Source organism: Cavia porcellus, unplaced genomic scaffold, assembly GCF_034190915.1.
Source record: "Cavia porcellus strain 051 isolate PalLab524CR breed Dunkin Hartley unplaced genomic scaffold, mCavPor4.1 scaffold_24, whole genome shotgun sequence".
Classification (NCBI taxonomy): domain Eukaryota; kingdom Metazoa; phylum Chordata; class Mammalia; order Rodentia; family Caviidae; genus Cavia; species Cavia porcellus.
Genome location: NW_026947507.1, coordinates 22,846,052 through 22,869,025, shown reverse-complemented (window position 1 = coordinate 22,869,025; position 22,974 = coordinate 22,846,052). Strand labels below are relative to the sequence as shown.

The window sequence follows — 22,974 nt, the reverse complement described above, 5'->3', positions numbered from 1 at the left end:
TCCAGATATAAATGTTGTAGTGTAGAACATTCACTGCCCTATTGAGGTCTATATCATCCTCATACATTTCTGATGTTTCATTAATAAACATCCTATCAATTTGCACTTAACACTGTGAGTAACCCTGAACTGGCTTAAAGCGACTGGGCAGTGTTTAATAATTGCATTGCTTCCCGTGCACTTCCACTGACCTTCAGCACCATTTTATCAACAAATCTCCATGAGATGTTACTCCTCTAGTGAAAGGTTGGAGAAAAATACAACAGCCTTGATTTTGTTACCACCATACCCTACTGGATAAGGCCAACCACACCATGGAGGTAGTGCACCTTGCTCAGTGTTCACTAATTTTAAGACTATGGAGACATATCAAAGAGCTAAAATTAGAAATTCCATTTGACCTAGCTAGCACTCTACTAGGTATCTTCCCCAAAGCGCATCAGACCTCACACTACAGTGATACATACATACATACCCATGTTAATAGCAGTACAATCCATAATAGCAAAACCTTGGAAGTAGCCTGTATTTTCATTAACAGTTGACTGGATAATGAAAATATTTTATCTATACAGAATGGAATATCACTCAGCTAAAAAGCAAGACACATTTAAGACTTTTGTAGGGAAGTGGGTGTACCTGCAAAATATAATGTTGAGTGAAATAAACTAGACACACGTTTAAATACCATATGATATCTCTCATTTGAGTAAGGCCAAATTCAAACAAGGAGATAAATAAAGGATGGATAAAAGGAGACAGGATCATGGGTTTCCTGTAAATAGGAAGGGATCCAAGAGATGATGGGCAAGGGATGAAGGGGAGGAAAAGGAGAAATCAGTGAAGATATGCCATGAACAGGAACCTGACCACCTCAATGAATGAAAACACTGTGTGCCATAAAAATGAGCTGGGATTAGTAAGATCAACAAGAATGAAAATGGGGAGAGGGAATTAGAGGAGGAGGGAAGCAAAGGAAAGGAAGAAAGAAGGGGGTATTTTTTAAAGAAACAAGCTGTATTATGTGCACTTACCCACCTCCCCAAATGATTGTAAACTGTATGCACTGCAAACATGTACATAAATAAACAAATACATAAATAAATAATTATTTTTAAATGGTCAATCTAATCAAAAAGGCACCTTTGCAGAAACATCCAGAGTAATGTTTTGGCCAAATATCCAGTCACCATGACTTCATCAAGTTGATATGTAACATTTATCATCACAGTGTTTCTTTCTAAAATCTTCTTTTTTGCTAAGAAAACAATAGTCTATATGAAGCCAATATTTATGTATTAAAAGTCAGCCTTTTTGTAACACTATACAATTTTGTGTCCGCCTAGTGGACAGTCATGGTAAAATAGAACCAATTCTTTTTCATTACTATATATAAATATAGCATCTTTTTTGTTTGTTTTTGTTTTGTTTCAGTATCAGGGATCAAACTCCTGACTGCCTGCTTGCAAGGCAGGCGCTTATGGCACTGAGCTAAATCCCTAGCCCCAAATATAGCATCTTAACGCATAATTTGATTTAAAATTTCCTGAGCCCACATCACCAACCAATTTTATCTGTACCTAAGAAAAGATTGGAGGTGGAAAGAAAGGAGACTAACTGAGATTTTTAAAGTTAGGACCCTTGCAAGTTTCAGAATCTATGCCTGACTGAAAATAGGGGTGAATCTGTATTTCTTAGTTCAGTCATCGACTTTAGAAATTACACTTTTTATATTTTAAATTTTTAATTGGCATTTTAAAGTCCAATGATACATCTTCCAATGATTCCACAAGATTGTCAAAACAAGTATCCATACAGAATGATGTAAGCATTAAACATCAGTTTATTGCATTATTTGTAATAAAAATCCATTAGAATGCAAAAAAGCCCAGCATATTGTTTAGACAAGTGATAGTAAACTAATATTTTGGTTCTATGTGTTTATGAATCTAGGTTTTAAGATGTGAAATTTTGTTCTTTTCTAGCAATTTAAATCACAAATTATTCAGAGACTGAGAGATTTTAAGTTGTTGTTAGAATCCTGCTAATAATTCCTTTTTTGTGTGCAAAATTCACTATTCTCTTTTATTATACTTTCCTCTCTTTAGGTTTGGATGTGTGGAGGAGAAATGTTTGATGTTCCATGCTCTAGAGTTGGTCACATTTATAGGAAGTACGTCCCTTATAAAGTTCCTTCTGGGACCAGCCTGGCAAGAGTAAGTAACTTGGCCTCATATTGACTGGGTTTCAGGTGGCTTTCTGTGGGCAAAATTAACCAGCCTGACACAGGTATCATCAAAGACACAGTCTGACACAAACTTCAGTGTAGAGAGTTCTTGTATTTCTCAGTTTTATTTATTGCTCAGGGAATTTTGGACTGTTTACACCAACATTTGGCACTCGTTTTTTCAAAGCAGTGCCACATATATTTAGTCCTTACATTATCTTCTGAGGTTGGTATCATCTTTATTTTACAGATGAGGAAATGGATGCTTAGTGAGCAGGTTCACTCCTTTTCACCCAAACACCAAAGAATAGCGTAGGAGTTGCCCAGGTCAACAGAATGGACCACCAGGGTTTTTTTGCCCCAAAGCAGAATGTAACAGGATATATAACTAGGCAGATGGAGACAGAAAAGACTAGGAGATAGCAGAGGTGGGGGTCCAAATTCTAGCTTCTTCTCTTTTGTAGCTAGAACCCGCTCTCTCTAAAATTACTCCATGCTCAAAAGTCCAAAACTGACCAAGTCTAGATTGTTTTAATCAGATATTGTTTTGAATAAAATTTGCTTATAGATCAAATGCAAGGATGATTTTTTCTTCTGACCTTTAGGACATTTTCATGCAAATTTCAGTGGCAGTCACAGTACCTTTACCAAACAATCCTGACAATTTCTCTGTTTCCCATATTACTCTATTAATGGCAAAGTTGTTTCTCTTCACCATAATATACACCTGCCATTGCACAAACTAAGGGATGTGTTATCATGTCCTTTTGCATGGAAATATAATCCTGAATTATTTAGTCCTGTTCATCTATTAGTAAGGCTGCAGTATACATTATTTGGGTCTTCTATATAAAGCTCAGTATGCTCAAAAAGTATAATAATAACCTGGTTTTGAGGATTCATTAAAATACAAATTCCATGACAGCAAAACTTTTTGTCTGTGATACTGGCTGCTATATTTCCAACACCTAGAACACTGCTTGTGAGCATGTGAATATTTATGGAAGGAATTAATAAGAAAAAAATCAAGTTCAAATTGTTAATAAAATATAAAATATTTTAATGAGATGTAATACAATTTTAATTATATTGTTTCCTTTATGGAAGGAGGATTGTTCTGTCTTATTCCCTTCCTGATATTGTCAACAGTGTCCATTTTTTCTTTAGCAACATTCATAATCTTCTTTTGCAGCAAGAAAAATTTATAGAACTGCAGCAGCAAGCAGAAACACCAAAGTGAAATCCAGAATTTAGAGGCAGATTTACTTATGTCAAAGGGTACTGATGGGGATCATTCTCAGAACATCAGGCCCTGATCCCTGGTGGTCTAGGGCTTATATAAGATAAGCAAGCAGGAAGTACAGAAGCAGAATTACTTGTCAATTGGGGATTGGTTTATACAATGAGCATCACAGTGACCAGTATGTGTCACGGTGACCAGCTGTTTCTAAGAGACAAAAGCAGCCGGAACTGGAACAGGAACTATCACTTGTGCAACTAGGAAACTAAAGCATACTGGCTGGAGGGACCATTTTCTGTTATGGAATGATACTACATTACTCACTACTTGAAGGAAAATAGTCACATTATCCTCTATTCCCTCAAAATAATTCAAATGTTCTGCTAAACAACTATTAAAAATATGGTATTTGAAGAAAAGAAACCAATCACAAAACTGCAAGTGATTAAAGAATTGCATTTGGGATAAGAAATATGATTTAATTTCTTCATCAAACATAATATATACATATATATCAGAAAATGAAAAGAAATCATGAAGTTAAAGACTTAAGAATTTTGAGTACAAACCACCCCTGTAAAAATCACAAACCATCGCAGTTTAAACTGTCCTAACAATAGGGATATTCTGTCACTTGTCCATTTCATTCACTAGTACGCTTCCCAGCTGGTGCCCAAAATGAATCTTTTGAAGAATGGCTGGTGGATATCTTTGGTTTGCAGTCAAATGGAGAGTGTAAAAGATGAGTGGGAAACGTTGTGCTGATCTAAAAAAGTTTACTTCCAAAAAAGTATTTATATTTTTTTGAGAAAGAAACGTACTTTTTCAAGGACTGTCAAATATAGAAAACTAGGGCTGGCACGTAAAACTTCTGAGAAAAAATAAATGACTGTTCATTCAAATGAAAAAGTTCATAATACTGAATTTTAATCTTTTCCACTTAAATTTTACTTGAGGACTCATTTTAATTTTTCCTAAACTGCTAGAGCAATCAGAAAGTTATAAATATTGAAGCTCAGCTGTCACTCTAAGGAACATTTTTATGATTTTTAAGTTTAAAAAAAAAGTATATTAAAATGAAAAACAATTCTGATATTTTGTGGGAGAACCTCAAGTACCTTGCTACACCCTGCATTATTACTAAATCGTCAAAAGTGATGACAGGCTGTAAAAATGCTTGGAATGCTGTGCTATATCTACTCACCAGGCATGATAATCTTCCCAGCCTCATTAGGAAATGGAAATGAAACCAGAGACAGGACCCAAACACTTTTTTCATATTTCACAATACTCTTTTAGTTCTTCAAAAATGAACCATCTTTCATTTCTGTGTCTATGTAAACTGATATTTCCAGATGATTTCTAAAATATACAAATACACACATATACACAAATGTGAACAACCTACAATCCTCTACTCAGCACACCAATATGAGCTATAGAAATAAATTCAAATAATGTTATCAGTGCCTTCCAGTGGCTTAGCTTTACCATCTAGTTGAAGGAGACTGTCATCCATACATAAAATCACTAGAGGACAATATAAGAGAAGTAACTGTTCAAATATAATATGAAGACACAAATAGGTAGAGGGAGAAGGAGGAGATGATGACGTATGTGCCCTTCAGTCCTCTCAAATTAAAGAACTTGAAATAAGACCTTCACGGGTATCTCAGTTACATTAATCGATTTCATAGAACAGTGACTGCCAAATTCAGGCAGTGACCAGAGCAACCTTCCAAGTTTTCGCCTAACCTCAATGAACTAAGAAAAATAAGTTTCACAAAGCCAAAGCTCTTTGATTAATAATGTCTTTTTGATGCAGCAGTATGGGCTTTTTCTTTCTTTTTTGTGACAGGATTCAAGATAATAATGTGTGGTTAATCTTTTTATTTGACAAAAACTAGCATTCCTATGACATTTTCCACAAGACTCTGGGACATGGTGACTTACAATTCAGTTTCATCTAAGAATCAGAGGGTTTGTCATTAATAAACCCAGATATTTTCCTGAACTGTTTGAAGACCTAATATCAGTTACTGGGGCACTGCTGCAGTGTTGTCTCAGTGGAAACACACAGAAAGTCCTTAAGGGAAAGGATGATCATCTACAGAGTTGCAGGAAACTAGAAAGACAAGGTCATGGTGACAAAATTCCCTTCTTTGGGACAGCACTAACCAACCTTCATCACAGAGGGAAGACCAGCTTCCCAGTGAAGATTTACAGCCAACAATGACTCAGTAGCAAAAAAGTGTAAGAGTCACAAGGAAAACCCTTCATTCTGACAGCCAAAGACTCTGTCACAGGGGCAATAATTACTGGCATCTCTTGGAAGATATGGAGATTCATAGGTTTCAAGGACAGTGCCAGTGTGTTTGGGGCCATTAAAGCCCACTTTGATGAGACAGGTGGCTTGCGTGGAGTGACATCAAAGATACAGACTAGCCACGCCTGACCAAATGTGCCAACTGATTGTAGCACAATCGTGATCCTCAAGGGAGCCACTTGACTGTGGTAGCTTCCCCCAGAAGGTCCCCATGCCTGGGAGCTGTGAGTGGAACAATCCTAGAAGCACACAGAACGGTCCTTCTTAGATCTAACAGGAGACAAGGAGGAACCAGCCCTCATCCTGAATCTGGAAAAGGTACCAGAGGATCCAAATCAGGGGATTGTATATGTTTACATTTTTACCTCTGACATAGCATCTAGAACTTGTTTTTTATTCTAAAATTTCATCTTAATTTGTTTGACGACCATTCGAAAACATAGAATTTGAATTTTTCTAAGTTTCAAAATAAAATCTTAAATTAAGAAAATGATAGTCAAGTTATGCATGATGACCCATAGTTCTTGAAAAATGTCAACACAGTAAAAGGGGTAAGAGTATAATGATAAATGTGGGTTAGGAACTGATATTACAAACCATGGCCTGTCTGAGGTGCATGTTCTTAAATCTGGTATCTTAAAAATGGCTTAGGACAGAGGATCGGCTAGGGCCTTAGTGACAGGGGCACCGGCATGAGCAAAGGACCAAGCAGGAAAGAGCATGCAGAGAATGAACAAGGATTGTGTTTAGGGCCGTGGAGCAGAACCACAAATGCACAGTACTGGCAGACGCTGGAGGACTCTGCAGCCCTCGAGGCGGTCTTCCTCTTACAAACTCTAGGGAGGAACTGGTGGTTCTCACCTAGGAAGAGCCAGGTTAAAATAGATGGCAGAATGGAAAGATCAAGCAATGAGTAAACACTGAGAGTGAAAGACTAAAGAAAGGAACATTTTGAGTGCAAGAAATAGTAACAAAGAAAGGAAGGGGAGTCAGACGTGACTGTAAAGTTTTCATTTCAGTGTCTGAGAGTACAACAGGAAGGCGGGAAGAGAACAGGCTGAAGTCAGCTTTAGACAAGGTGACTTCTAAGTGACAAATGACACCTGGGCCTGGGGAGCATCAGATCTGAGAGGACAGGCACAGACTCCACCTAGAATTCAGAGAGGCCGCAGAACTTCTGTCAGGTTTCCTTAGGCTTCAATTTTTATTTCTGAGAGAAAGAAAATGTTTTATTGGGTCAGGTAGTGTGATAGGCACTGGGAATTTAAAGTGATAAACAAGTCAAACACAAATCTTAACTTCATGGTCCTAACTGCAATAAGTAGAGTTTGCATAGTCCAACAATCCACTTATATAATGAGACCAGAATTTTATATAATTTACTTATACATAGGCTGTTTTGTATAGATTGTCATTGGAACTATGAATGACAGAAAAAGAAAGGTATATATATATATATATATATATATATATATATATATAATATCATACAGGATTACATATATATATAGCTTTATATTATATACTGCATAAATAGATCATCTATGTCTACACCCTATAGCCTGAATCAATCTACCTGCAAATTATAAATATTTTTGATTGTATGTATTTACTTAAGGTTTCTTAACTAAAGAAGGCTAAATCTGGGGCCTGAGAAGTGGTTGTTTTGCCTCTGTCAGCTGTTAAGTCATTTAATATATTTTCCAAAATACCTTTTTCCCAGGGCTATGTCCCTGAAGACATCCAGGTCTGCTGACTTGATAGATCATCTCAGATTCTTGAAATTGATGGGGGTAGAGATAGATGTAAATAGGAAGAGAAGAAAATGGAGGAGTGTTTAGTGTAGAAGCCAGACCAGCTCAAGTCAATTAATAACTATCCTTTCTTTGCTAATCCTTGTATCAGTGATCTCTGTCTGAAATAGCTGAAACAGAAAACCATTATATCTAATATATGCAGCTTTCTCTTGTTTATGTCAGAAAAAAATACATCAGTTGAGGAAAAGCATTAACAAGACCAGAATGACTAGTTTGATATCCAAGAATAAAATCACTAGCAAGGCTAGAATGTGATGAATGGGAAATCTTCACTCCCACAAACTGACCTTTCTCCCTGATGCCTGTGGATCAGTTTACTCCCATAAAAATGTCCTGCAAAGAATAGCTACAGCATACCAGACTTCGACATTGACAAGCAGCCAGCAGCTTTTTCTACTGCTCCTGAAACTCTAGGGTTCAGTTGCTTTATTTGAAATTATCACTGAGTTCAGGGACATGGTGGCCTGCTGTGGGGTTTCCCTCAGAAATCAGGAAATGATAAATTCTGATAAGCCCTTCCCTAGGGCTAAGGCTTCAGAGCAGAAGCAATTCTTCTGAAAGCAATAGTGTCCTTATTTCTTCCACACAATATAGCAAAAAGGGCAATGAGAGTGTCCAATACTAATGGCAAGAAGATGATTCACGTACTGCAATTATGTTTGCCTCTCTTCCCTCTTGACCACAATATAAAAACAGTATACCCTCTATTAAGATAATATAATACCTCCTACTGAGATGGGGCTTTTGATTTAAGGAATTCTAGCATCTTTCCAAAATAACATTTCATGACTTTCTATTTTTCTCCTTAAAAATAAATCATATTTATTATGTGACATAATGAGTCAATACATCAGTAAGAGATGATGAACTCGTTGCATGCTCTGAAGGTAAATATCGTTAGCGTCCCAAAAAGATGCAAGCCACAGAAATTTTGTCAATACATATTTACCAAGTACCTAGTTGATATTCTGCCAGGCAGAAACATATACAGTATGCTACATATCCTAAACCAATAAGATTGATTTTTCAATAAGATCAAGCCGTCCCTATGTAAAATAATCACACTTCATCTTAGGAAGTATTCCACACTTCAGATAAGTTTCTGGTAGGTCACACTGGTGTGCTGCTCATACTCATATTTGAGTTATGTCTTCTTTTTGAACACTGGTCATTTTATGCTTGTGTCACATGAGAGGACAATAAGGCAAAGCGAAACTCTTCTGTCCACCAAAGACCTACACAGAGGAAATGGGAAAACAAGAAATGCAAATTTATTTTCCACTAATTGAACTTCACCTGTTCCCTAAATTCCTAACCAAGCAGTGTCAGATTTTTTAAAATACCCATATTCTCTTTGTTTGCTTAACACATAACAATAGAATAACATTTGAACAATAAGAAGGTAAAGCATAAAGTTATCCTACCATCATCAGACACTAAAAAAGAAAGTGAAATTGTAAAGTAGTAAATCACTACAGCTTTCCACCATTTCATATATTATGGAAAAAATACATAAGGAAAAGATATTATTTTAAGATTTAGCAGTTTCCTACAAAATCTCTCAAGACTTCTTCAGCTTGGTTTCTTTCTGCTTACTTACCCTAAATGCTTTTTCCTCAAAATCTTCAACTCATGCTATGTTCCTCCCAACATTAAAGCATTTTGTTTGATTTATTTCAAATATCCCTTGATTCTTTCCCAGGTTTCAGCTCTGACTTGCGGATCCACTCTCTAACTCCTTCTATTGTGTAAAGCAGAGCATGTAACTGAACCGGACAGTCCCCGAGCTGTAGGGGACTCAGAATGCTGGGCTCTCTCATGAGGACCAATCTTATATGTAGGCTTTTGTTTGTATCTTCCATAATGCTTTATAGTGCAAATGTAGTATTTAAATGTTAGCCCTAAATATTTTCATGATAATTAGCTTTCATGATTAATCATTGTCATTCTCACCAGAATTAAAAAGGAGTTTATTTTATATTTTATCTGTATATTTATTTTCCAGCCTGTTTTGGTTTCTCTTGTCCTTACCCAGAGCATTTTGACACTTTATGTTGTTATTTAGCACTTACACAGGTTTTTTCAAAGCACTTGAGAAATAAACTACATAGTGAGCTGTATTTGTGGGCAGAGAGTAGATTATAATTCTGTTTTTGTCATTATCCCACTAGATAATGACACATTGACACAGACACAGACACAATGACACAGAAACATTTTCTGGCATTCACAGCCCCCCTGGAGCCTTGGAAGGAAGAAAACTTCAGAAAAAATAGATTCCTGCTACTACAAAATTAAGCTGCTAAAATTTAAGCAAATTAAAATATTTTAGCATGCCATAACCTCAATAACCAAAACCACAACTCTTGCAAGGAGGAGCAAAGCTGGCTGCCTTGGATGTGACTCTGCCTTCTTAACACCCCAATGGCATGACAAAGTCACAGAAGCACTTGTATAAGAGACACTCACTTCGTGGAGTATAGCTTCTTCCCATAAGATATGGGAATGCCCAATGACACTGAGCTTGGAGCCTCTGCTGTTTCATTTCCATTCTAATCACCTTGTTTCTAATAGGTGATTAGCTCATAGCAAAATCTCCATTCCCAACTGCAATTCCAGCCCTAACGTATCTCCTTTTGAGTGCAAGTTGATGTAAAGAAAGTTGTTCCCCTTGCTGTTTTATGAAATGAGAAATAGTCAAAAGTGAAAATGTAGCCATGTGGTGTCTGGATGCTTTTGGTGTTTTAATTGCAAAAATTTGTTTGACTAAACTTTGAACAGATATAATTTGACCTAAGAATGCTTCAGTGGGCAGTTGGACACATGGTAGACTTTTCTTGCTTTTTTTGAAAGTAGAAGAATGAAGCAGGGATATTAATGACCATTGGAGTAAATGCATAGCACAATTTAGTGTAGCCACAGTTGGTCTGAACTCTTGCTGTAGATGTTCTTGTGACTCTTGATCATCTCTCTTTCTACTAGTTAGAAATACTCTTGCGATTTACACAAAAAAGTAGCAAATGAATTGATAAAAAGCATTTAGAAATAAGCTAATTCTTCCTCTTATGTTACTCCTCACTTTATTGTCAGGAATAAACACCCTTCAAGTCCTCCCAAAGTGCCTGTAGATCTCCCCAACAGGCTCTTCAGTTGCCTATGTACCCAACAGTCACCAGAGGTCACCTGGTCTGTTTCTTTGGCTTCTGCTCTTTAACTCCCACCTTTGACATCACTGAAGAAGACACATCATTGTCACCAAGCACAGTAAAAGCCCTGACTTCTCGCTTGTGGTGCCATCTCAATTCTTCTTTGGCAGACCGTCCTTGGATCCTAGATGGACTCCAGCAGGATGGCCATCTCCCAGCTGTGTCGTGCTTCCAGCTGTCTCAAAGTCAGAAGACTTCTGTTTCTTTGATCCCTCTTCAACGTTTCCAGTAGTTTCTGGTTATCTCCATTTTTCTAGACTTTCAAAAAGTCAAACATGGAAATAATTCCATCATATTCAGATCCTTAACCCTAGCCCAAAACTCTCAAGTAAAATGTTAAGCAATAAATAAAAAACAGAAAGTGTATTTTTATTTCTGTCCTATTATCCTATTTTTTGTTTCCACAATCAGGACAGCTTCCAGTGCGTTCTTGTGGAAAGCTTGCCTGGAGCGAAGCCAGCCACCAAATCATGAGAATACTCGGGTAGCCCCGTAGAAAAGTCCATGCGGACAAGAGCTGAGTCCCAGTACTCAGTCGGCACCAGGGTGATAGACTTGTGAGTGAGCTGCCTTAGAAGACCTTCCAGTCCCATTCAAGTTTAGGATGATTACTTCCTCTGGTAAAATCTGACTGAAACCCTTGAAAAATCTAAACCAAATCATCCAGCCAAACACTTCTGACCCACAGAAACTGTGAAAATAAAAAGCTTACGGTATTGTTTTAAATCAGTCAGATGTAAAGCCATTTGCTATGTGTTAATAGATAGCTAATTCAGCTATTTCTGCTTACCAGTCTTTCTTTTTTTAATTTTATTTTAAAGAGAAAAAGTGAAAACAGAAAAATTGAGAAGCAAACAAACCTAAAAAACAACAACAAAAGAAAAAAAATTATATGGGTTTTCAAAACAAGATGATAAGAATTTAATAAGGGCTGCCATATTGCATACCATCATCTTCAAAATAGTTAATCAGGTTACCAGATGCAGGAATAAAACAAAACAATAAAATGGAACAAAACACTGGATTTCAAAAACAAGACAGAAGGCAGTTCCCACAGTTGCCACAGTGCACACTGCTATTCTCCAAATAGATGCCCAGACCACCAGCCCCAGGCCTGCAAAGTCAAACAATACAAGCATCAAGCTGTTGCTTTCACCTCAGTTGCTATCATCTCACTCTGAGTTCCTCTGCATCAGCCAGTTGCTCGGTAGGGAGGGAAGAATGCTCTTCTGGTTTCCCAGCCTGCATGCAGGCTGGCTCACAGGAAGGCGTGGTTTGAGTCTCTTCCTGATCCCCATGGTGGAGCCGGGCTCACAGGAAGCTGCTTACCAGACTTTCATCAGCAAAATTCTGTTTAACTTTATCATAGGGGAAATGATTACCTCAGGTGCCATACTTGAAGCTTAAATGTTAGGCTAGCTTGCACATCAAAGGGCAGTATCTACAGAATAAAAAGACAGAGTAAGAAAAGCAAGGAATGGGAGAAAAGCTTGCATGTTGTATATCTGATTAACAGTCAATATCTGGAATATATATGTATAAAAAAAACTACTACAACCCTACAACAATAATAGCAACCTGATAGTTATATGTAAAAATCGTTTTCTAAAAGAGGATAGAGAATCCAGAGATAGATTTGTGCAGAGGTTTAATTTGTTTTCAACAAGATATAAAGGTAATACATGGGAGAAGAGATAGTTTTTTGGTAAATAATGCTAGGACAATGCTGTACCTAAAAGTAAATAAATTTTAATCCATATATTACATGATACACAAAAATGAACTCAAACCGATCAGAGACCTATGAAAAAGGTAAAACTATCAGGGTTTTTTTTTTTTTAGAAAACAAACAAGAGCTTTCTACAAAGTTAAGCAGAACTTTCTTAAATGTGATACATAGGCACTATCCCCTATAGAAAAAAAGTGATAAATTGAACTTCATCAAAAATGAGATTTGTATGCTTTAAAGGCATTGGTAGTTAAGAAAATAAAATTACTAGACAAGGAGTAGAAGAAAATGTTTGCAAATTGTATTAAGAATATACAAATAATTTTCAAAATTCAATATTTAAAAAAAGGGTCGGAAGTGTTGTAGCTCAGTAGTAGAATGCTTAGCATATCTGAGACCCGAGGCTCAAATATTGAAGTAAAAAAGCACATGTAATGATTATGAACATCATTGATCTTCAGAGAAATGTAAATTAAAAGCACAATGAGATGCTACTACATGACTTTAGAATAGCCAAAATTAAAGACTGACCACCGCATGGATTCAGGAAACTGTAGAGTAGATGGGATGGCCCTACTCTGTCGATGAGAATGTGAAATAGGCCACCACTTCGGAAAACAATTTAGCAGATTCTCTAAAAGTTAGACATACCTCATAATAATCCAACCAGTCTGGTTCAAGATATGTACCAAGAGAAATGAAAACAAATATCCATACAGAAACTAGTATAAAACTGTTCATAACAGCTTTATCTGCAATAGCCCAAGACTAGAAACAACTCGCACAATGAGAAAAAGAATAAACAAGCTACAGTATACTTATATGGAATACAATGGAAAAGAAGACATGAAACTACCTGGATGAGTGAGCAAAATCAGACTGAGTGCACGCTCTACGATTCTATTCAGATAAAAATGTAGAAAATACAAATTAAACTATAGTGACAAAAACTGTATCATTGGTTGCCTGGAGACACAAAGCTGCCACAGAAAGGAAATGAGATGAGAGACATCAAAGGAATAAAAAGAAACACTTGGAGCTGATGGAGATGTTCATTATCTTGACTGTGGTGATGATTTCGCCAGTACACAGGTATTTCACTTTAGATATGAGCAGTTTTTCTGTATATGAATTATTCTTCAATAAAGCTGTTTTTGCTTAGAATGGTAACACACTTTTCTAATCCCAGCACTTTAAGAGGCTGAGGCAGGAGAATCATAAATTTCACCCCAGCCTAAGCAATTTAACAACTTAATGAGGCCCCTGTCTTAAAAATAAAAGCAACTGGGAATGTAGCTCAGTGTAAAAACCTTGGGTTTAATTCCCATTATACAAGAATAAATAGTGCTATTTTTATAGTTAGGTTTATAAACATTTTTTAAATAAGTGTGTTATTAAATCACTCAGGGAATTATGTTTTGCTCTCTGTCCTATATCTAAAACCTATTTTAAATGTTTGCATAAACACTATCATAACTATCAAAATATTTAAGCAAAGACATAATAGAGACATAAAATCAAAGAAAAAAATAAACCTGTTCAAAATCACCTACAAACAGCTCCTACAACCTTGGGACAGAAGGAAGAGGAAACTGCCTGTCAGAGAGGCCTCTTTTGTAGAATTGGATTAGTTTCTTCTCTCTATCGTGAAGGTTTCCCACTGACTTCAAAGAAGTCTTCAGATCAGAGAAAAGCAGAGCTTGGCTGAATAATTGTTGTGAGGTTGAGGCTCTCTTAAAGAGATTCTTTTTTGAGTGGTACTGGTAATGACATTATCATATTATCAATGATAACAGAGCTTTGGGGAAGGGAGACGGAGCCACTAAAACCCTCTTAAGCATCAAAGGGAAGACAAAAAATGCATTCAAATCAAAGCAGAATTTTTAAAGTCATGGCTTAGTGATGTAATTCCTTGCTTTAAGAAAGACTGTGACAAATAAGAAACTGCTTCTATGTGAGATTGGCTTTGCCAGCTAGCTCTCACCAGTTTCTGGGAGGAAAACACTCCCCCAAAAATAGAGAAATTTATTATTCAGCCCACTTCATACAACAACTTAATGTTGATACAAATATGGCATGTGTATTGGGGTCACGCTGGTGCATGTATAATAATTGTACCCTGTGCAAAGAAATAGAATCACGCTACAGAGGTGAGGTGACCCAGATAATAGGAATGCAGAGGATAGCCTTGTGGCTAAAGAAAAAATCGACTCACAAATAATACATTGAGAAACTGAGCAGGGGTTATATTTTGGGAATAACTGAACAGTTGGGTCTAAGTATTGCTGGGACAAAAAAATAATTAGCAGATAGATTTATAGTTTCATAAACCAACAGGAAAAATGGAACTGTTTTCCTCGTGTTGCACAACAAAGACGGACAGTCAGAGCTAAAAATCCATTCTTACGAACTGAGCTAGAAATGTGATTTAATGTTCCTGGTAAAATATCAATTCAAAGATCTGATAAGTATTAGAATTAAGGAAAAATTTATCACTGAGTAGTACAAAAAGAGAAAAAAATACTGGTACACTAACAACCTCTAAGTAAAGCTGAATGTGTTAAATATGTTAACAAATATTTGGGCAACAGAAAAAAAAGTAGAGATTAATACCAGTGTGAGTTTAACAGAGAAACATGTAATACACAAAGAATCACACAAGAGTGTCATAAAAACAGCATGCTGAAAACATCTTGTACTTAGAAGGCACTCAGAATAAGAGTTCTTATTTCATTCATCATTCAAGGAGTATGAAGGTCTGCAGCTTTTAAAAGTAGAGAAATTTTTCATTAGCTTTCTACATCACAACACGAATTTATTCTTTAGCTCCTCTGGCTATCCCTCCCAGACTGTTGGATGACTTCCACACAAGGAGCTTCTTCTAGGTGAAAATTCCTTGGATCCAGCTGGAACCAGATTGGCCCTGTTCCCCAGTCTGCACTGTCTAAACAAACTGGGTCCTAGATGAAGCCAGTATTCAGACTGAGTTCTTCATCTACTATTTATATTCAGACTGAGGCTAGCATCATGGCCTAAACACCCCATCCTAGCCTACTGAGCTCGTGCCTGTAGCTACCAGTTAGCTCTGCTGTTTCCTTAAACTCTGAGGCTACCTCCCTGTTTGCTTCACAGGTAAGAGGGCCAGCAGGGTCTCGCCAGTTACAAACTGAAAAGCAGTGGGATTGCATGTCTCTGTTATATCCACAGTGTATTACATCAGACTCCTGAGCAGAAAGCTGCTTGAAACTTCTCTGGAATAATTTCCACAGAGCAAAACATCATTCAGTACTGGCAGTAAAATCAAAATACTCCAGATTCTGTCCATACAGTCACTTAATGAATTAAAAAACATTCATGAGGCACACATTATGTGCAAATTATGTATACTGGAAGCATATTCAGCAAATAAAGATACAAGTTGCTAAGTTAAATTTGAATTTCAGATAAATAATTTTAGCATAAACAGTCTTGTGTAATATTAATAATTCAAGTATTAGTTATGCTTATGTTTTAAAATTATTTACCTGAAATTCACATTCAACAATGGGTCATGCATTTTATCTGACAAGTCAATTGGGAGAAATAGAAAAGGGTTTGAAGAAGTTGCTGAGATCAGACAAACAGGAAAGGGCACTGAGAATGGACAGGAAAAGGTGCTGAAATGGACGAAGGCCCGGAGCGATTGCATTTTCAGAGATGATGACTACAGCAGTTCATATAAACAGGTTTTATGTAGGAAACTAAAGTTAAAGCAGTTAGAGATTGTTATGGTCGAGATCTAAAATGTCCCCCAAGTTCCCTGTATTTACTGAAGCGAGGAATTGCTGTGCTCATCACTGACCAGATATCTGCTATACTTTTGGAAGGCGGGCTCTGGGTAGAGCCAGGTCATTGTGGGCGTGACCTGAAGGCTTGTGTCTCTTTCCCCAGCTCCTTCCTTTTCTCCTCTTTCCTGGGCACCATAATGTGGGCAGCTTTCCTCCACTCTGCCCCGCTGACATCCTCCTTCTGGCCTGGACCCAGCTAACCATGAACTGTAATCATGAGCCAAAATAATCCTCTCCTCCTTAAATTGAGAGTATAAGGTATTTTATGCTAATGATGAGGAAAGTGACTAAGATATGAACCTATTTTGTGGAATCTTAAACAGTGGGCAATCTTTATGTAGCGAAAATGTAAGAGTGGAGTATATTTTATAAGCCAGCTCTTAGATTTATTTTTGAATTATCTTGTTTAACAAAACACTTGGAAGGAATATTTTGGTTATTGGAAAGCAACTCTCAGAATTTGTCCAAAATGAACATGGAGAGACTATGAGAAAGCTGAACTGATACACACGAAAGGAAAAGGAAATCATGATATTCTGGTACAGCCGTACAAATGAAACATTAGACAAGAATTTTGAAGAGGCTAGTATGAGGGCAACAAGCCAACAGATAAAAGGTGGAAAGTATTTTTCAGGAGAAATTTCTTGTGGCAACCAAATTGCTTGAAACAATACAGGTGGCCAAATATTTCATCTCATATCATCATGTGCTACTGTTCAGTTATCTAAGACTCTCATTGCCTGAAACACTTGAGGAAATGTCCAACACTCAGAAGACCATTTGAGAAGAGAGCTTAAAGGAGCTGTTTACCGCACTGGAGGGTGTGCAGGACCAAGGGCAGAAAACAAGCCCTGGGCAAGAATCCAGCAGAAGAAAATATTTCCAAGTAGGAAGCTGAAGTAAAGGACACATATAAAACATATATCTCTGGGGGAACTCACAGAAATCTTGAGGAGAACAAAGACTTGCACTTTGCCATTAAAGCACATTTAAATCCAGCTGAAACTTGGCTCTATGCATGTAGATGTAGCTTCTCATAGTTCAGGAATAAATGATTGCAATATAGATGTCTTGCTATCCACACTCTTTCATCTTGATTACTATTTTTGGACATCTGAGTACCTTTGCCAACATTCATTCAGTCTCAGAGACAGATGAAACAACTCAAAATTATTTTCCTTTTCTACTATCTCTGGAAAGAAATGTTATAGGAATGCATTGGTTTCATGACTCTATACGAGTTTGCATAGCTATGAACATTTAAGGAAGAAGTATAGCTTTGTACTCACCCTGTTAGCTCCATCTATTTGAGTATGTGTATATGTCTTCCCGTGCTCCAATGAGCTCAAATGTATATAAGATTATAATTTTTCCCTGGAGTGATTGAATTTATTCCACAATCTATTAAAAAAAAAAACTCTTCTTGTAACTGCATGCAATGTTTCTCAGCTGTAGTTTTAATGTTTTCCCAAAAATTAAGCATTGGTTCATTACAGTGACAAATTAACATAGCACATTGTTATTTCCAGAATAATGACCTCAAAGTGGTTTTATTTGGTTCAACAACTGTATAGTTTCAGAGTGGGAGCTATACCGTGACCATAATAATAGTTTGGAGAGTTTCTTTCTGGGCTGGGGATGCAGCTCAGTGGTAGAGTACTTGCCTGTGCAAAGTCCTCTCCTTAGTACCACAATTTTAAAAAAATAGTTTCTTCCTGATAGGAAATGAAGGGAGCACCTAGAATTAAAGGTGCACATTGAGTCCTCAGGAACATTAGAGAAAGGTAGGATGTTTTCTTTATGTTTAGAGCTAGGGAGAAGCCAGTTATTGCAGCCTCTGTAATTATGATGCTATTGCTCTTTTATAGTCTCTGCAAAAACTGAAAAACAGGGAATCCATAATTCGCCATTAGTGCTGAAAATATCTGTGGTCGTGCTTTGGCAAGTTTAATAAATCAACATATCAAACTTGCAAAGTAGTGTCTTTCGGTGTGGAAAGGACATGATAAAGTGGAGATAACCAGCTTGTCTCCTGGTAACTGCACTGCAGCTTTCCTGAAGCTGTCACCTTACTAACCTGCTGTCCCAGTTCTCTTTTATTTATCATTATTGTTTATTCTGACTAGTACCTATCATCACCATTTGAATCATTCCCAATTGGACGCATCTGGATTGACCAATTTTTTTTCAATTTTTGCAATAATTTCCATTAGTGTTTCAAAAATTCAAAGATAAGCAGCACAACTCACAAAAGCTAAATCTTAGAAATAGTGTATATGTCCATAAACAGATAACTGGATGAAGAAAATATGGTATAGATACCCAGTGAAGTATTACTCAGCAATAAGTAGGGATAAATTTGCAGGAAAGTAGATTACCTTAAGATCATAATCCTAAGGCACCATGCACTAGCTGCGGAGGGGAGACCCAGATGCCAGCCCTTCTGGTGCACAGGCTGGGAAACAAGAAGAGCCCCCACTTCCCACTCCCACCCCCACCGTAAGCAACTGACTGACCCAGAGAAACACAGGCTGTGATGACAGCTATTGAGGTAAAATACAATTTAGTGCTGTAGTGTTTAGTTTTCACTGACTTTGCGGATCTAATCATCTCTATAGAGGATAACAATATGCAATATAGCATCTCTGGGGGATTCTCTTCTGAAGGTGGTAGCCACTGTTAATTCCATATTATCTTGTTTTAAAGTCCAATATCATTTTCATTGTTTTGTTGGGTTGGGTTTTATTCTGTGTTGTTTTGTTTGATTTTATTATATTCAATGGCATGGACAGCTATTTCAAGATATATTATGGTAGCCATTTTGGATTTACTATTATCTTGTTTTGAAATCCTTTATTGCATTCATTGTTTTGTTTTTATTGGTTCTGTTCAGTCCTGTTTCATTTTTACTATACCTGAGAATATCTGCAGCCATTTCAAAGACAACAAAAGGCAATATGGTAACTATGGTTGATTTCCTATTGTTCTGAAGTCCTGTGTCACTTACACTAGTTTGTTTTGATTGGCTTTGTTCTGTTTTATTTTGCTTGATTTTATTCTTTTTAAAATAAAAAATATCATAATACTCATTGAAATAAATCAGACATAAAAGGTTAAACATAGCACAGTTTCTCTTCTATAAGAAACAAAAAGTATAAATAAGTTAAAGAGCAAAATAAAAAGTATTAAGGGACAAGAAGGTAGACTGTTTGGAGATGGGAGGGGGATCTAGGAACAAAGGGAGGGTGAGGGGATGTAAGTATGGTTTAAATGTGACCTGTGTACATACCAGCTCCCACGATGATCATATTCATCATGCATCAAAACACGTACTTAAAGAAAAAAACCAAAGAAAGAAAAATCTACATTTTAGCAAAGGCATCTTATTTCTATTCCCTGTTCTTATTTCAGTGCCTTTATTAATAGATATATAGACATGCCACACATTTCTTCATTTGTTTTATAGCATGATCTTCTTAATTATTAAAGATTAGAGTATCCAGATGATCTGACATGTCCTTGGAGCCACAAAAGGTCTGAGGCACTTAATAAGAAAAATAGATTTATTTAAATCCATGACACAGTTTAAAGTTCTTATTTATCCAAATCAAACAGATCCCTTCATGACGAATCTTTTTTTCAAGCTATCAGAATTCTCAGGGCATATTCCTCCTTCATAAAGTCACCATCTTTTTATTCCTGGGTAATCTGTCCCTTTGCATCTGCTTCTGACTGACTTTTCACTTTTACTCATCAGAGAAATGGAAAATAAGTGAAAATTATGTTTGTACTATATTTAATAATTGTAGGTCATCAGACAAAGAAGATTGGAGCTACTGCCTTAAACCAAACTTTATTCTAAATAAAACTTTCTAAAAAGATTATCACCGGGGATTTAGCTCAGCGGCATAAGTGCCTTCCTTGCAAGCCCGTGGTCGTGAGTTCCATCCCTGGTACCAATTTTTAAAAAAAAGAAATATAAATGATAAAATCACACTGAAGAGTCACACCTGGGTTTCATGTATGACTATAATAGCTTTCACAGTTCAGGGCCTAAAATACCATCTGTTCCTTTTGCATCCCTAAATTAATTGAGAAATTCAGAATCAGTGGCAAGGGCTAGAATACTATAAGACAAGATCGACTGGAGGGAGAGGAATAGAAAGCATTGGATGCGAAACAGCGGGTGGGATGTGATACAGCCAGTGCCAGTAAATAACACTCCTTCCCGGGACAATTCTTGCACTGTCAATATCATTTCCCCACCCTCCTATCCATGCACCAGGTATCTCAGAAAGGTAAGCGTGGAAGAAGCCAAGAAATTAACACAACCTTTTAGATTCCCCTCTTTCCTGCATCTCGCTGTATTAATTGAGTCTTTCTTTGGGCTCATCATTGACCTAAGTCACCACATAGGCCATGAAGGGTGCAGAACAAGGACATGGGCAGGAAATGGGAGAATCCCTGGGGGTGAAGGGTTCAGGCCCAGTAGGAATAAGAATTGTGACTACAAATTCAGGGGACCTCTGGGCCTGGTCTCGGGTCTGAATTGCAGTTGCCTCGTGATTTTAAATAGTGATTTTTCTAAGGTTCACTAGCTGCCACTTTCTCACTCATTGCCAGGTCAGTTTCCCAGGCATTGTGTTCATTCTGTCTTCTCAGTGCAAAGAGAGACTAGGGGCTATTCACACTCACCCCAACCAAGCTCTTAAAACAAGGAACCAGAAATAACAAAAACAGAATCCTCCGTGGGACACCAGCCTATAAAAATGTTAAAGATGAAGGCATCAGAAGCTTCTAGACAGCGCAGTTGTTCTGGCTATGACTTGTAATTTAGGGCTGGAAGTGAAGTCAGAGAGCATCCCATCACCACCGAAGCCTTTCTCAGAGACCCTAGGAGCAGCTGGGTCATGTGTGGCCAAACCCAATACCCAGCTTGTCGGGTCCTTCACTTTTGTAGTGATGATGATATAGCTCTATTTTCCACGGTACTTACCGTGTGCCCGGTACCATTCTTGCGGTTTATAGACACTACCTCACTTAACCTGACAGCCACCGCCATGACCTGGGACATAGTATTAGCGGCCATCCACAAGCCAATGACCGGCGACCCGGTGTGGGAAAATAACTTGCTCAATCCCCAAAATGACCGAAAGGTGAGCTTCCTACTGTGAACTCACACACACACTTCCACTTCTGAGGAATGTGTGTAAACATCCCTACCATCACTGTTTCTCACCCTTCACTCCAGAGAAACGTCTGTCCTGAAGCCTGGCGCCTGGTACTTTCCTTGTGCCATCATCCTGCGGTAAATGACTGGATTCTGACACACATGACAGTGTCAGAGCATAGGTGTACAATTCAGCAACATCAGTTTCTCTCTCTGCTGCTCAAAGAAACAAGTAACACTTGCTTGTCCTTATCCTTCCCAACGCGTCAGCTTCTTGAAATGCTTTAAGCAATTTGATTCCTGGGAGGAACTTCATTCCCTCCTACGTTCTGCCTTTGATTCTGTGTGGAAAGTAATATATTCCATATGATACATACACGTTGCATATATACAGGAAATAACAATGAGAAAGTTGACATAATCTTCACCAGCTATGATAAATTACTTGCCAAATTGTCTATTCATTCCCATGCCAGAAGCAGAAGGGGTGCACAGCCACCCCCTGCAGTTAGAAAAACTGTCACTTATAACAAGTCACCCACCAGAGTTGCGGGCAGTTGTCTTACTTCTTTTATTTTTCTCTTTTCTACTTCTGGTTGAACTAAAACCGCTCTCGAAGCACGGAAGTCAACAGATGACTTGTTTTTTTTCCTGCTGCGCAGAACCTGAAGCGGGTGGCTGAGACGTGGATGGATGAATTCGCAGAGTACATTTACCAGCGGCGGCCCGAGTACCGGCACCTCTCCACCGGGGACATCTCAGCCCAGAAGGAGCTTCGCAAGCAGCTCAAGTGCAAGGACTTCAAATGGTTCATGGCTGCGGTGGCCTGGGATGTGCCTAAGTACTACCCTCCGGTGGAGCCCCCACCTGCTGCCTGGGGGGAGGTGAGAGACCTGCACTTCCTGTGAGCACCAGTCCATCTCCCCTAGGCCCGAGCAGTGGGATGATGGATAGCTAACCCTTCTCTCCTTCAGCCAAGCAAGGTTCATTTAAATCACCTCAGAGAAATGAATGTTAGACTTCACTTTTTAAACACTTCCCCACCCCACCTTTTTTTTTTTTTTTTTTTTTTTTTTGAGACAGTTTTTCAATATGTGGTTCAGGCTGGCCTTGAACTCACCTAAGTAGCCCAAACCAGTCTCAAACTCGTAGGGATCCACCTGCTTCAGCCTCCCCCTGCCTCAGCCTCCCAGTGCTGGGATTATAGGCAAGTGCCGTCACACCTGGTTCCAATTTCTTTCTAGAAATTATAGCAAATAAAGATTCAGCCCTCTGTGTCAGTCAGTAAGCTAACCCAGAACTACAGACTGCAGTTGATTCCTCAAACAGATTCCCTAAAATACACCTGGAAAATATTTTCACTTAAAATTAGTGAGACTGCCATGGAACTTAAAAAGAATGAAACTATCACTTGTGTTACAATGTCAATAGC

At 37.8% G+C, this 22,974-nt stretch overlaps 1 protein-coding gene and 1 long non-coding RNA gene across 6 annotated transcripts in view; one reads left to right on the top strand and one right to left on the bottom strand.

Moving 5' to 3' along the window:
- Galntl6 (polypeptide N-acetylgalactosaminyltransferase like 6) overlaps positions 1 to 22,974 on the top strand; it is a 993,708-nt gene that overhangs the window by 916,046 nt on the left and 54,688 nt on the right. For all 4 annotated transcript variants that reach the window (XR_010042613.1, XM_023564834.2, XM_063234753.1 and 1 more), the window contains exons 9-10: positions 2,109 to 2,216; positions 22,205 to 22,426. Coding sequence is in view for 3 of the 4 variants with exons in the window: in XM_023564834.2 (XP_023420602.2) it covers positions 2,109 to 2,216; positions 22,205 to 22,426 (330 nt within the window). In the remaining variant the exon portion in view is untranslated. The remainder of the gene's footprint in view (positions 1 to 2,108; positions 2,217 to 22,204; positions 22,427 to 22,974) is intronic.
- Positions 7,192 to 22,974, bottom strand: part of LOC134472683 (uncharacterized) — a 93,941-nt gene continuing 78,158 nt past the window's right edge. Inside the window, exons 3-5 of one of the 2 annotated variants that reach the window (XR_010042615.1) lie at positions 17,662 to 17,773; positions 12,199 to 12,257; positions 7,192 to 8,845 (exon numbers count right to left, since the gene is read on the bottom strand). This is a non-coding gene — a long non-coding RNA (uncharacterized LOC134472683). Of the gene's footprint in view, positions 8,846 to 10,777; positions 11,075 to 12,198; positions 12,258 to 17,661; positions 17,774 to 22,974 lie in introns of those variants that run through there. The other variant, XR_010042614.1, reaches the window with a different exon arrangement.